This window comes from Arvicanthis niloticus, chromosome 2 (genome assembly GCF_011762505.2).
Source record: "Arvicanthis niloticus isolate mArvNil1 chromosome 2, mArvNil1.pat.X, whole genome shotgun sequence".
NCBI lineage: Eukaryota > Metazoa > Chordata > Mammalia > Rodentia > Muridae > Arvicanthis > Arvicanthis niloticus.
In genome coordinates, this window is record NC_047659.1 from 142,742,900 (window position 1) to 142,758,567 (window position 15,668).

A 15,668-nucleotide genomic window follows, 5' to 3' on the forward strand; every position below is an offset into this window, starting at 1 on the left:
GGGCTTTCTGAAAGATTGGCAGCTGGAGGCGACCTTTCCAGGGGTTTAGAAAGGTGCTGTCCCTGATATGAGAAGAGCTTCTAGGGAAATGATTGTCAAACACTAGGTGATGCAGCCATCTTGTCACATGTACTGCAGTGCATGCATGCATCCTTGCAGGCAGTGAGGTGCAGCCACAGGACCAATAGAATAGGGGCTGATGGAACAGCAGGTACTATCACTGAATTGCCACCTACCCCGGGTTTCTATATGGAGATGGCACCAGGCTTCCATTCTGAAGTTGCATGAGTGTGGCTGGTGACCACTGTGCAAAGGAGCCAAGCTGAGTAGCCATGTTGGGAGTGCTTGTGTTTGGCACAGTGAGGTTGCAGGCACAGACTGTTTGTCTGAGGCTTTTTACGGATAAGATTATGCATTAGCAAATGCAGGAATTGTTTTATGCTCAGATTGTTCCCTGGCATGTACATCTATCCCATGTGGACAGGTCAGTGCTTCCTTGGAGCTGCACTGGGTGTGGTAGGCTTGATTTTAGACTCAAGCCCCTTCCCCTCAGCCACCATTTATGTTTAAGCTAAGCTTTTATTCAGTGGGTACTTCATACTTTGAGTACCTCAGAGGAAACCAGCTTGAGGCACTCATTTTTCTCAAAATAACCTATGAGTAGTTTTCTTCTTGGTGCATGTGTCTGGAGACCTTTACTGAGCCCAGATACAGGGCTGGAGACTGAGATGGACAAAGGATAATCCTGCCCTCAGCAGCTGAGAGTCACTGCAAGCATTTTAGAGCACACTGTTGAGTGTCTGTTGGGCTTTCTGAGATGTGACAGGTGAGCTGGTAGATATTCTTTGTAACCACGGAAACAGAGTCCCCTCCCCTGCTTGCATGTAACTGTGAAAGCAGGAGTGGAAAGCCTGCCTATAGGAAACAAAGATGTGCCGCTCCTGTTGAAAATAGGTAAACATGTAGTGGATGTAGGCCGGGGGATGTGGCTCAAAGACTGGGTATATATGCACAGGTCCATGTGTAGCTCCATAGCAACACACACAAATGCATGTGCATGTGACAAGAAAAAGAGGTCCTGCAGTTCACCTCTCCCCAGTTGACCCCTAAGAAGCCTAGTGATCAGATGTCCACTTGCTGGGGTGTAGATTAGCCAACAAGAAGAAATTGTGTGGTATGTACCCTTGTACATTGCTACTAAGTATAGATGGTTGGACAGGCTCCCACATGGTTAATATTAGTTACCTCAGGCACAAAGGAAAGCTTATTAATTTCTCTTTATACATCTTTCATTGTTTGGTTTGTTTTAAGAAGCATGTTTTACTTTTTTAATTAAAAAAATCTAATAAAGTAGGAACTGAATAAGAAATAGTGATGAACAACAGCCTCGGGCCGTGGAACATGGCTCCATAGGGCCACGGAACGTGGCTCCAGGCTTCTTGGGAGCCTCAGTGCTTAGAGCTGCTGGCAGGGCTCAGAATGAAGTCGGCTGTTCTGCAGACACACAGGTAGGGTTTTCCTGTCTGCAGAATCCTGCCCTCCCGAGTCCACCTGACACCTGACACTCTGCTCTTATGACACTGGAGCCATGCCCGGTCCTTTGTACGGTTTCTGCCAGATTCCACTGTGGTTCTGTGGAAGTGAGTGTTGAACATGAGTGACTGTTGTTGGGTTCAGACTGTGTGTGTCTAGGTTCTCACCGCTTACAGAGGTCTCTTGTCTTCCTGAGCTCCTACTTTCCTCACAGGATACCAACCAGTGTCTGTCTCTCCACGTAGGTCCCTTCACTGATGTCGTCACCACCAACCTAAAACTCGGCAACCCAACAGACCGAAATGTGTGTTTTAAAGTGAAGACCACGGCACCACGCAGGTACTGCGTGCGGCCCAACAGTGGGGTCATTGATGCCGGGGCCTCTCTCAATGTGTCTGGTAAGTTCTGAGCCTGGAGGTCATGGATGGGTTCTGAAGGCCCCAGAGCCATAGGGCCTTGTCAGAGCGGGTAGTTCAGGGTAGTACAGGAACCTACATAGGGTAGTACAGGAAGCTACAGACTTTTCTCTACTTCTCCTGTCCCACCTCTGGGTACAACACTTGGTGCCTTATCACCTCTGACTTTCCATAATTCATGTCTCAAAGTCTCGGTACCTCAGTAGCCAGTACAGAATTAAAGTGGTGGCCGTAGATTTGGCTGTAGAGTCTCCATTCTTTTGGAATTAAATCTGCACCTTGACAAATCAGAAGAGGCTGAATAACAAATTTGCTTTGTGGGAGAATGTTAAATAGCATTATTTTCTTAATGCTAAATGATTTCTGATGCTGCTCATGCCATCTAGTAACTGGAGGTACACTTTGCCCTGAAAGCTGAGGAGGTAGGGCTGCAGAGATGCACAGGCAAGGCTGTGGGCCATGTGTGTTCTGATGCCCCCCTTCTCTATGAGGCTGCATACATTTTCCAAAGCCTGACTTCTGAAAAGATGCTGATAAGTGCCCAAATTGAAAATTGAGTTTCAGAACTAAGGAAGTCTGAGTGATATGTTAGGGTTTAAATGTATTTAGAAACTGGTGAACTTGCAGCTCATTAGAACTCGTGATGCTCAGAGGAGCTGTGGGGGAGTGCATGTCCTTTAGACACTAGTGACTCAGTGTTCCTCAGCTTCGGCATTGTTAGAGGCCACTTCTCGTTTGAAGTGAGTGCCTGTCTGGGTTTTTCCATGGTAGATTTTGATTGTGATACATTTGGCTATTCATTTGACACCTAAAAGAAAATGATTCACGTCTTTGGAAAGACACAAGGTGTTTCATTATCTCTGACTCTGACTCCTCGCCTCTGTTACTGCCTCTCATTATGGAGCGCCTGCCCCAGCTCCCCTGTGTGCCCCTCTCTGAGTCTTGCAAGGCTGGGTCTGCACTCCTGAGTCAGATGTTTAGTCAGGAGCAGTTAGCTGGTAACCAACCCTGTAGAAGGGTTCCCACTGCTGGACCCCACACAGTCCTATCGTTTGTCCCATAGTGTGCACTGTGCTGGACACATTGTCCCATCTGTTTTGTGTCCATTTTGAATCACAGAGTGGTGTGTGACAGAGCCAATGCTCTGGATTGGACCTGCTGGAAACAGGGAGTGGTCGTGATGTGGTGTCTGATTTCTCTGTGTGTCTTAAAGTTTTTGCTGAGATTGGGGGAGCTGGATTCTTATATCCAAGGCTGTAACTACCATCCACCAATTTCTCCATCATTAACACATGTCAGAAAATTTGAGCTTATTAGCAGATGAAAAATCACCAATTTTCATATGAAACAGGCAGCCTGGTTATCTGAATAAAATAATCTTAGCAGGTAGTTGTATAGTATAGGTATGCCTTCTTTGTTACAGATGATGTGTGGCTTGAGTATTTGTGTGTGTGTGTGTGCATGTGTGTGTGTCTGAGTGCCAGTGTGTGTGTGTGTGTGTGTGCATGTCTGCATGTGTATGTGTGTCTGAGTGCCAGTGTGTGTATGTGTGTGTGCATGGGTGCATCTTTGACTAGGAGCAAGTCCTTTCCTGTCTCTGGAGTGTTCTGACTGATCAGTGGCTCCTTGTTGAAGGCAGCTTTTGTGTTGAGTCTTTTCTCTGAATATTAGAAAATAAAGAGCCAGCATGGATGGACTCCTTCCCTGTCACATGGTTTCTGTCACATGACTATCAGCCATTTGGGTTAGAGGCAGATGTTCTGTGATTCTGTGCTGCTGCCTCGGCAGGTTAAGGGTGACTGCCTGAGAATGAGTCTGAAATGTAATGCATCATAGGGCTGGGGAGACAGGAGGAATGATCAAATAAAGAAACATGTTTGCAGCTTTCCCCTGATGAGGTTGGAGGGCACATGAGAAGAGTCGCTGTGGAGCCCCTGTTTGTTGGTAGTAGTCTCATGTGGACCAGGAGAGTGGTACAGCCTGTCCAGTCGTAGATGCTGGGTGTATAAATGTCACATTTTACATGTGTACATCTTGGATTGTGAAACGCTATGCTTGTCCAGGCCTGTTCCTCAAGAAATGCAGCTATTGGGGTGACAACATGGTGAGCCAGAGTCCCTGGAAAAAGCAGGTGCACAGGCAGCACACTGTCCTCAGTGTGCTCACACCCACTTATGACTGGCTGAGAGCTTAGGAAACCTAAGTGTGAAACTAGGCCTGTCCTTGAGCCCATTGACTGACATCCAGCCAACCTGGTCACCTGTGCACATTCTGCCGTTGCCACTTGATGTGCACAAAGCCACCAGTTGTGAGTGGAGATGAGTTGTGTACTATTTGCATTGCCTTAAAAAAGCAAAAGAATCCTCTGTGTTTTACATAGGCATGGCGTACGTGAATTCCTATAACGTATGCATGCTTATGAGTGAATTTTCATATGTCATTTACAGAATGGTGACCATCAAATGAACTTGAAATCGTATCAGCATGGTTCTACTTAGTACTCAGAGTGTCACAGGACACCAGGAAAGGACAGGGTTAGTGTATCCCTGCATTTCTAAAGACCCCTGGGAGGTGCTAGCTATTAGATGAGGCTATAAATCATCCCTGTACTAGGCAGGTGGAGGAGGGAAAGGAGCGGGAGTTGGAGGGGATGGGAGTGATGGGGGTGGGCTGGGCCTTTAAAGGCATTGTCTTTTGCATCTTGGCTGTGGCTGGCTTGGGTAGTGATCCCCAGGCACACCCTGTGGTGCTCTGCTTGCCTTCCCAGTGACCCTGACATTCAGGGGCCCTGTGCTGTCCTTCAAAACACAGCAAACATATGTGCATGGGGTTTCTTTTCATTAACCTAGGCAGTGCAGTTACAGTTGGACAGAGGGTAAAGTGTGACATGTGGACATTTCCAAGTAGAAGTGCTCTGGGCCTTCCTGTGTCTTTATCTTCGGTATTGCTCAGCAGTCTGCTTGTTCTGAGACATAGCCCAGCTAGCAGTTGCTCCCAGAGTACCAGGGCTTGTGCTCTTGATTCGCAGGGGCTTTCGGAGCTGGCTTGCGCCTATGGATCTGCACCTTGGCAGCATAGGCATGTGGAGATAAGCCTGCAGGAAAGAAGCAGAGTTCCCAGCGGATAAGGGGATGGGAGAACCTCTGCTTTCATCACTCCTGGGGGCCTGGGAGGGGGTGGCATTCTAGCTTTACAGAACTAAGTATCTTTCAAACTGTATGGTAGGGAAATATTTTTTTAAAGCATGTAATTTCTGAAGATGTCTTTGTAGAAGGCTGTTAGTGGTGGCAGATCCTGTTTTTAATGATGCAGTTTAATAATGAGGGACTTTCCATTAATATTCCAAACCATGTTTGCCAGCACGTACAGCAGGTGAAGAGGTAGAATTATGGGCCCATCAAAAATACTTAGGCTTCCTGTAATACGACATTAAATTTAGTGTTTGTATAACCTCTGTGAATTCTAATCCCACCAAGTGGTGAGCTTTCATTTGCAGTTCTGTTGTGCATATTGCCTGCCCCTGTGCCAAGTGCATTACACATGCAGAGTGTCCACAGGGGGCATGGGCAGAGTCGTTAAAGATACCTGTGTCTAGATACAGACTCACTTTACTCGGGTGGATTAAAGCCAAGTGTAGGTCTCCCAGTATCTGAGTGTGTGTTTAAACTGGAGTTCAGGTAGAGGGGGCATGTTGGTCTCTAGCAGTCCCTTCAGGACTCTTGCTAATTATGTTCAGACATAAAGTTCTTCCAGTGAAGCGCTGAGCACAGACAGACTGAGTATCAGCAGCTCTTGGGGTGGAGATGTTGGTCAATTAATGTAAGTGAGTAGTATTGCAATTGATAATTAATCCGTTTATGATGGTGCTGGCTTGGGTGGATATTACTGTTTTCTGGCATTGGACCAGGCAGCTATGGGTTGCAGTATTCAGGTGGTGAGCCTCAGGGTAGAAGTGTACTTAACCTGCTGACAAAGAAGCCTGACATCCGTCTTCAGTGTGGATAGAGGGGCTTCCATGGGGACTTCAGTAGCATTGCCCTTCTTTGGATCCAATCCTTGCTTTGGAAGGCTCTGATACATAAGTGCAGCCTTTTAACTGGACGGTCTCCATGAACCATCCTCACTGCTCCCAGATAAGAGCAGCCTATGCTGCTGTTTAAGATACGTCTCTAATCTTTTCACCAGATTAGATTATGGCTTAAAATATTTTACCAACAAAAATTCAGCTTAATTGTGCTTACAGCCTTTGAGAAGACTGTGTCCATCTTTTTATGATGGGCAGAACCTAGAAGACTGGTCAAGAGATACTTAGCTGAAAGGTACTTTTTGGCTCTGCAAGGTGAGCTGGGAGTACAGTCCATAAAACTTGGTGCAGCAGAAAGTCCTGAAAGTTCCCTCAGTCTGTCTTTGTAGGTGATGTCTTTGTCTCCCCTTGAAGTCCTATCCTACCCTTTGTAACTTCACTGCTAGCTCATTGCAGAGGGAAGGGAGAGGAAAAGGTAGTTGGGAGAGTACTGGCATGAGCACGTAGAAAGCAGGCGGGAAAGAAGTTGCCAGGCACAGGCTGCTTTAGGACACACTGGTTTCTGTGTTGCAGATGGTTTGGCTCACAGGTCTCCCTGAGATCAGCTAACACTTGATGGGCACAGGGTGCACAGTTATACTGGGAGGAACAAAGGGATGCCAGGCTGTGTTCTGCTGTTAGTTATGGCGCAGGAAGACATATTGAGAAAGCCTTAGGAAGGAAGGGAGGGAGGAAGGGAAGGAGGGAGGGAAGGAGGGAGGGAGGGAGGGAAAGATAGATAGATAGATAGATAGATAGATAGATAGATAGATAGATAGATGGATGGGTGCACTTTGCTGTTTGGCCTATACAGCCTGTTGCATGCCTCCCTTTTGTTGATCTTGAAGAAAGGCTGAGGGCTACACCATGACCTCTGCACAAACAGAACAGGCTGCCAAGTGTTTGTTACTTGAGCTGAGCACATGAGCCAGAGAGCCCCACACAGAACACAGGTAGAGCAGCAACGTTCTTATAACCAGGTGAGGTTAATTATGTATCTGCTTGGTTTGAATAGTTAGAGGCCCCAGGAAAGTAGGCACAGTGGCCCCTGAAGGAAATAATGAAATTACTTGTGGCAAGAGCTTGGGGCCTACCTAGTTGTCTCAGGTTAGAGTCCAGCATTCATGGCCGCTGTGATCACCCTAGCTGTAAGAAATTCATGGTTGTCTTCTGTTGTTTAAAAAGAGGGCAATGGTGCTGATGTCACAAATGCATTGAGTAGGTAGATCATGTTTTTCTAATGGTGAACTGTGAAAGGAGGGAGGAGGCCCAGAGGGTGTGAGCAACTAGGCTGGGTGTCTCCTGCTTGGGCAGTAGCTGCTGTTATAGAAAGTTGTCATCTGAGCGCTGTGGGGGGCTGTGGGGTATCTTTCTGAGTCTAAAAAGCTAATTTGATGGGGGGAAAACAGGGAGAAAGTCTGCAGAGCCTCTGGTTGGGAAGAAGAGCGTGAGTGAATGAGTGAGTGAAGAGTGCAGACGGCCATGTCTTGTCAGGTGTAGAGACATCGTCAGGTGAGAGTCAGACTGAGCAGTGCAGTTCTTAGGCGCTCCTTCCTTCCTTGCTTGTGGCTTGCGGCTGCCTGGATCCCCAGAAGCAGCCTTTATGCTGCATTTAATCAGGTCGACATTTTCCAAGCCAGTGTGTATTTTAAGTGGCCTGGTTTTTCCTCTTTTGAGGGAAGTCTGGTGTGATCGATCCACTTCTTCATGACCCTGAAGGTTCTTCACAGGGGTCCTACCTTTGTGCCTAATGCAACAGGCTGTGTCCTAAGCCCAGCGTGGGTGAGGGGTGACTGAGCACAGGTTGTCTCCTGGTAACAGGCCTCTTAATGTTCTGTCAGCAGATGCGCTCTGAAAGGAAGGACGGTTCACTTAGGGTTTTTATCATCAGTGTCTCTGGTATTTAAATGAAATAAATTAAGTTAATGGGAAGCTCTTTTATAGCCTGTCATGGAAAAAGTACATAATTTGTGCTACAATTTGCAGCGAGCCAGCGCTGACCAACATTTATTCCCTCATGTTCTCATAAAGTCTCAGCTGAAACCGGATTAGACATGAGACGGTGGCAGCTGAAGAACAGGAACTCAGCGCTGTTACGCGAAGGGCTTCAAGAAGCAGGGTATATGAGTCCTAGGTGTACCAAGGGTCTGTAGAGTGTCATATACACATAGGACAGCCGGTGGGAGGTAGACAGCTGCTTTTCTTCTTGTTTCAGCAGTGGAGGAGGGGCAAGTCCCCACCTTATGCCCAGAGCTTCCTAGAAGAGCACTCCAGAGGCCCTGGTTCCCATTCCTGGTCAGCCTCACTGTGGCCTAAGCATCAATGTGTCTTGACTTAGGAATTGTGACCAGCCACCACTAGGCCTGCTCTGTGTGCCCTGCCAGGTTCTCTGGGCTCTCCACTATGGAGCTAAGCAGGCAGGATGCTGTAGGCCAGGAGCAGGGTAGTGATGGCTGTAGGTAGGATGCTGTAGGCCAGGAGCGGGGTAGTAGTGATGGCTGTAGGCAAAGCTGCAGTAGCCTTGAGGTGTGTGCTTGCTCAAAGACACACAGAGACGGACCCTCTGCAGTGCTGGCTTCAAACCTGCCCCTGTGGTTCAAGCATGGGCACAGATAGCTCCTTTCTCTTTACATTGCCTATAGGAAGGCTGCTTATAGGCACTAGTGTGATCGAGGCCCTCTAGAGAGGGCCAGGACGGCAGTGTATGTGGAGCCATGCTCCTGGATAGTCTCTAAACTTTCTGTGTTACTGACAGTTGAAGACCCCCAAAGAGTGTAGTAAGTCTTTGTGAGCTGTAGTGATATTTATTATATTAGAGATTTTAAAATGACTAATTTCTTTAAAAATTACAATCCATCAATTACATGTTAATAGTAATACTTTTTATGAAAGTAGGTATTCTCAAGAAATTGGAAGGCTGGCGTTGTTGACAGCTTCTGCAAATCTGACGTCTTAATAGGCCGCTTCTTGTGTCTGCTTCATTCAGTGTGCTACACTGCTGTTGTGGTGGGTGTGTCTCCCAGACAGGGAGCATCTTTAGCTCCCTAATAGCATCTTTAGACAGCTCTGTGGTGGACAAGAAGCATTTTCTTTGTTTTGCTTTTTTTTTCAGTGCTAGGGTTGACCCAGGCTTTGCCTGTGCTACGGAGACCAAGCTGGCCTCAAACTGAGATCCACCTGCCTTTGCCTCCAGAGTTCTGGATTAAAGGTGTGGGCCACCAATTACAGGCAGATTGGACCCATAGTGTGGGAATGTAACCCTGGAATCAGCCAGGCAGGAGCCCCTCATAGCTTTTGGCCTCCTATCTTGGGGCAAACTGCAGGGGAGGTCTGACATCCTTTGATGATGGACAGCAGCAGCTATGGAGCTATGGAGCAGACCTTTGGGGTTGACTGTGTGTGTGTTTGTGGACTGAGGAAACTAGGTGCTGGTTCAGGGTTTTCGGGTTTTTTGTTTGTTTGTTTGTTTCTTTTTATTTATCAGAAGAACAGACAGCAGAATAATAGCCCCTCCCACAGCAGTGCCTGCCTCACAGGGATGAGTGATGATGGTGCTGAGGACGGGGCCCCATGCGTTTCTGGTGTGGACACTCTGAGGCTTCCCCTGATCATGAACTTAGGTTTCAGGGATGGTCACTAGGGGCAAGGCTTATTAAAACTGTGCAGCAAAGAGAGTGTGTTGCAAAGCAACCTTCTTATAACAGGGCCGGCCTGGGTTGGCAGGGAAATAGGGCCAAGGGAGTGAATAAGAATACAAGACTCCCTTAGTACAGCAGGGTGCCTTGGGTAAGCTTTCTCTGGGTTCTGGGTGGGGGTGGGAGTTGGAATTGCTTTTCCTGCTGTGGCAAATCCAGCTTTTAAGCCGTCTCCAGAATTCTATTGGCAAAATCATATTTCAAGCCTTACCTTGATGAGCTGCGTGGGAAATGGGGTGGAGAGAAGCGAAAACCATCCTGAAACGATTTGAGTTATTCTGTTTTCTTTCTCAAAAAGATCATTTGGCAGTGTTTTCTTGAGAAAAATAGGACTTCAGTGTTTCTCTCCTTTTATGTCTTCAGTAAGAGCTGTAAGATAGGCTGGGATAGCTGTGTGAGCACACAACCTTTGTATCAGCAGTCAGACCCAACCTGTAGTTCAGCTGGTACCTGCTGTCAGGCTGTGACATGCCCCAGTTTTTCTGGCCTTAGTTGCTGACCTGCAAAATGGGGGATTGAGAGGCTATATGTCCCTGCTGGCTCATGGCCTTCCTCAGGGTCCAGATGGGGGAACTGGGAAGCTGTTTTACCCCACAGTGAAAGTATTAGTGTGACAAACGACTCTGATAACCACATTGTGACCCTCCTAATGAAATATTTTCTTTCTCAGTGATGTTACAGCCTTTCGATTATGATCCCAATGAGAAAAGTAAACACAAGTTTATGGTTCAGTCTATGTTTGCTCCGCCTGACACTTCTGATATGGAGGCAGTAGTAAGTACAAACACTTCTTCTTTTCTCTAGTCCGCTAGGGCAGCCGTGGCGGGTGCATGCCTTGCTGCTGTTGACGGGGCGCCGTGCTGTTAGGGAAGTGTGCACTTGGGTCCCTGTATGACTCTCCTAACTTTGATGGATAGCTTTAACATTTTCCATGGCTGTTCTTTTCTGACTTGATGAACTGCACTTGCTGACCCTTTCCTCCCTCTCCTGCACCACAGCAGTGTGTCCCTCTCCTGCACCACAGCAGTAGTGTGCCCCTGTCCTGCACCACAGCAGAGTGTGCTCGCCATTGTCAGGATGCTTCTGGCCGTCTGCAGCCCTCACACCCAGAAGGGCGAATGCCACTCCTCCAATGACACTGCCTGCTGTTGATCTCCTCTTCTATGTGGTTCTGGTCAGCATAGTTCTTGTGGTTCTTTGCTGAGGATGGAGCTTGGGTCCTGTTCACGCTAAGCATCTGCTTTGTTAGTTTCTAAACAGAGCCTGCTTCTTTGTTCTTTAATTGCCTTCATGTCCATCCCCCTCCCCCATGTGAGTACATGTTTAACAGTGTCCCTAATTTTGGCAAAACTAAGATGCCTTTGTTTTTATAAATAAGCAGTATTTTGTGGTATTGATTTTTTCCAGAAGAAGAGGGATTAGAATTGCAATTCTCCCCAAAGGTGGCTCCTCACCTACTCCAGGTGACAAGGACCTGGGTGCTGCACTGATGCCTGCAGCAACACTGGTCCTCAGTATCTGGCCAGCCCAGAGACAGCATGTCAACAGTTGTCTCTGTTTTAAAGCTGTACTGGGGGGTGTGGGGAGGCTTCTCATCCACTGCTCAGTCTTTGCTTTGAGCTTGGGAAAGCAGAGCTTGCTGTTCTCATTGGTGCCTACCTTGGGGCAGAAAGGGAAGGTTGAGTCAAATACTGAGTTGGAGTGAGACCTTGTCATAAGACAGACCTGGGGCATTTCTCTGACCTTTCGTTTGCAGATTTGTGTTGTGTTAGTCTGCGTGCTGAAGGGACACATGACAGGCACAGACGGTGGGTGAACCATTGACAGGCAGTGGCTTTGGACTGGGCGGGGGCTTGGCTGTCCTCATCTGAAGCTGAGGCCTGCCTTTACTAGTGCTGTGGTCTGTTTTGAACAGGCTTTGTTGATGCTTCTTGAGGTTTTGGCCACCTGTGAAGTGGGCATAAAAATGCAGCCCACAGGATTTTGAGGAGAATGCGCCCACGTCTGACACGTCACCCGAGCAATTAGGGCTGGGCACTGCAGGCTTTATTTCTCGGTGGGTTGTTCTTTAATAACTGTTTTAAGTGTTTGGGCAGCACATTTTGAAGGGCGTTGTGGACGTGCCCCGCTGAGTGAAAGCTGAGTTGGATGCAAATGACTGCTGATTCCTCCTCATACCAGGTCCTGCTGCTAGGGGCCTGTGTTACTCTTAGGCTGACACCATGCAGGCAACCAAGAACAGTGCCGATTGTTTCTGCCTCAATGTCCGAGTGTGAACACTTGCTCCCTGAGCTGTCACAGGCTTTCTTGTGCTAGCTGCCTACAGGATGGTGGCTGCTGCCTATCCCTGAGCCCTGCAGAGCAAGGGCACTCACTGCTTACTGCATGGTATTCTATGCAGTCAGTACAATGAGCTAGAGTTATCAGTGCTCTCTGAGCACCCCAGAGTATCCTGTGGCTATTTTTATGGCACCGTGGGTTTTACAGCTTTAGGGTCCAGGTTGGTGGACTTGGAGGGCTTTGATTATTTCCTCATTAAAATTCAGATTCAAATTTGGGGGTTAAGAATGACCCATACTGAGGTGATGTTATTGCTGGCTTGTCCCACTCTTGGTGTGGTTTGATGAGTTGGCTCAGGCAGTATGGAAGCCTGCCTGCCCTGTAGTTTGTAGGTCAGTCTCTGAGACCACTTGAGTGTTCTGCTGACCAGCATTGAGCAGTCAGAGCTGGGTGCTTCCATAATCCTCTCTGACTCACAAATAGACACACAATCATGGGCCTTGCACAGAACAACAGACGTGTGTCATATAGCTCTGTGCTCTCAGGGATCCTGTGAGTGGGCATGTGCCGTCCCATTAACTGCTTGTGCCACACCCAGGGTGGCTGTGCTCTGATGTCAGACAAACTGAGGGCCCTAGCTGCCATGCGTGATTGGGAGGGTGAGGATGGGTGTCTCCCTTTTCTGAGTTGTCACCTTGCTGCTCTAGTGGCCTGTCATTCTCAGTCCTTCCTTGATTCCCATCTTCTACATCTGAATGGGGACATCAGTGAGGGGTACATACCAGAAAGGCCCCTCACTGATGATTGGGGTGGCCATCCTGATGCAGCCACTGGAATGGGATGGTGGATGTACCCCACTGGCAGTTGCCATGGTGAGCCAGATACTCATCCTCCAGCTCTCTAGGTAGTGTTTGCCCTGCCATGTAAATTTCATTTTCTTAAGGAGACCTGGAATTGCCTTTCGAGGACAGATGACCCTGTTCAGCCGTGCTCCCCAGGCCTGTACTGCCCATGCAATTGCAGCAGCAATGAGTGAGCTTGGACAGGCTCTAAGGAGCCAGGCAGCAAGACTGCAGGGTTTGCAAAGTGGGATAAATATTCAAGAGAGCTAGTGCATTTAATCTTGTCATGTTAAAAATATTGAAATCTCAGCAGACTTAAGTTCTTTATTTGATATACATCAGGGCTTTCTCATTAAGAGTATTTTTCTGAAATTGTCAGTTATAGGAGGAGAATTATTCTTCCAGCAGCTTGATAATACCCTGATTATTAAATTTAAATTGTTTTAGTGGAAGGAGGCAAAACCAGAAGACCTTATGGATTCAAAACTTAGATGTGTGTTTGAATTGCCAGCAGAAAACGCTAAACCAGTAAGTATGTCTCTAGTTAACAGTAATCGAATGCTGCAAGCTGACACTCATTTGCATGCCGTCTCCTGTGAAACCAAGATTTAAGTTGACAAATTATTTTCCTCTCTCTAATGTATGAAGGAAAAAATAAGCTGAAGTCAACAGATAGGCTTTATAAAGTCAACCTTGGGGAAGTGACTACCAGAAACAGTTTTCCCTTGGGAAGTACAGCCTGTTGGCTCCCAAGGTCATGAATCCTGGGATGGCAAAGTAGGGAGACCAAAATGGAACACTTTGTCTTTATCATGGGGCAGGTGGTCAACTCTCAGAGTATCCTTGTCAGTGTCTCCTTGAGCATTCATCATCCCTCGTCCCCCACGCCCACGCAGCACACAGTGCATCCCAGTGCTGTTGGCACTCTGCGCTGGGCAGCACCGTCCTGTGTGCTGTGGGATGTTAGACACTAGTGCTACCACTGCTATGTGTCCGCCTTCCCTTTGGGAGCCCTGCTTGTCCCTTGCTTCCCTGGCTGCCCCCTCTTCCTGTGGTAACTTCATCTGCGTCCTCACTGAGGACCAGTGATGGCGGAGCTGGGAGAGGAAGCACTCTGCAGAAGTTCTTCACAGGATCGTAATGAGCACCAAGAATGCTGTTGATTGGGGTCAGAACTATGTCGTGTTTTCTTCTACTCTGTAATCAGCTACTGGCATCTTAGTGCTTTGAATGGAGAGAGAATAGCATCCTGTTGCAGGAAACTTAACTTAAAAGCAGAGAGACATGGATCCTGACCCCTAGCCCCATGATAAGTGGACTTGGCCTGGGCTCTGCCTTCCAGGCCTCTCACTGCTGTGCGGGACAGGGTAGAGCTAGATGCCTGATTTTCAGGTTGCTGCCCAGAACCTCAGGGACCATTCAGAGTGCTTCCTCACCCTGCTTCCACTGACTGGCTCATCCTCCAAGAGGGTACCCTGGCCCCTTTTATGCATCCCGAACCCATCTCCAACATAGCCGTGCTGACTCACTGGCTTGGTTGCCCTCCGCCCTGCTTGTAGGTGGCCTGTGTGTAGCACTCTTTGGGCCTTCTATACCTCCAGCCTCCACTGCCGGGGATGCTCAGCTCTCCTGCAAAGGTAATTTGCAGCTGATAATTCCTGAGCTTGCACAATTGCAGTATGCTAATTTTTGCATGGCAGGAATTTGATAGTGCAATATGCATGGCCCTTTTTCTCTTCCTTGAAGTATTAGCCTCAGCCCAACTTCATTATTTGCCCTTATTCATAATTTCTAGGGCCCGGTAGCTTTAGATTATCAAGATATTAGATAAAGTGATCCATTTAAACAATAAATGTGACACTGTACAGTGTGGATGAAATGCTGCCTTGTGTCTTGTGTGCTGAGGACGAATTTGCATAAAATCCTTTCTGACATAGTTGGTGACACTTGGGCTCTCATTTATGTCTGAACAGCACGATGTAGAAATAAATAAAATTATACCTACAAGTGCATCCAAGACAGAGGCACCGGTGGCTGCTAAGTCCCTGACATCGCCCCTCGATGACACGGAAGTAAAGAAGGTGATGGAAGAGTGCAGGCGGCTGCAGGGGGAGGTGCAGAGGCTTCGGGAGGAGAGCAGGCAGCTCAAGGTAACGCCCACCCTCTCAGGGTCCAGTGGTCAGAGCTGGGAAGTGGGGGAGGGGAGGAAGCCTAGAGGGTTTGGGATGCATCTGCAGAGCTTTCTTCCAGCTCTCAAAAGGGTCTTCAGACCATGCTACCAAACTGCTGTCTACCCGGAGGGCCCACATGCACCCCCATTGTCAGAGCCCACTGTGCCCTATCCCCCATCCTGGAGGTGATAATTGGTTGCCGGTCAAATCCTGCCTTACTGTTTGAAGTCAAAATGGGTCTGGGTAGTAGAAGCTCCTCAGGCTGCTCCCCTGGTTGTGAGAAGAAAATACCTTGCTGGCCCAGTGAGCGCTTTAGGTTTGCAGAAAACAAGGCTGTAGCCAGAGGCCCCTGGCTGGGCTGTCAGGCTGACTGGGGAGGCCAGAGGCTCCCTTCGCCTAACAGTCCATGTCGCTGTCTACACAGTTTGCATGAGGTTTTGGGTCTCATTGACTGCAGACCCATTTCTCAGGCCTATTTTCTGAGCATCTCTCTAACTTCTGGATGGAGAATTGTGACTATATCTGTGGATATACCTGAACATTTGAGTTATAAGAACTTTTGTTGTAGCTTAAATTTGAGGCCTATTTGTTCTTAATCTTGATGACACCATCCAAGCATGTAACAGGCTTCCCCTCTGTACCTGCTGTGGCACATTCCCTTAAGCTGA

General features: G+C 47.9%; 1 protein-coding gene across 5 annotated transcripts in view; it reads left to right on the top strand.

Moving 5' to 3' along the window:
- Vapb (VAMP associated protein B and C) overlaps positions 1-15,668 on the top strand; it is a 41,022-nt gene that overhangs the window by 22,746 nt on the left and 2,608 nt on the right. For 3 of the 5 annotated variants that reach the window (XM_034494879.2, XM_076930335.1, XM_076930333.1), the window contains exons 2-5: positions 1,779-1,931; positions 10,378-10,481; positions 13,277-13,357; positions 14,803-14,979. In XM_034494879.2, the coding sequence (XP_034350770.1) occupies positions 1,779-1,931; positions 10,378-10,481; positions 13,277-13,357; positions 14,803-14,979 (515 nt within the window). The remainder of the gene's footprint in view (positions 1-1,778; positions 1,932-10,377; positions 10,482-13,276; positions 13,358-14,802; positions 14,980-15,668) is intronic. The other 2 variants (XM_076930336.1, XM_076930334.1) reach the window with 1 other exon arrangement.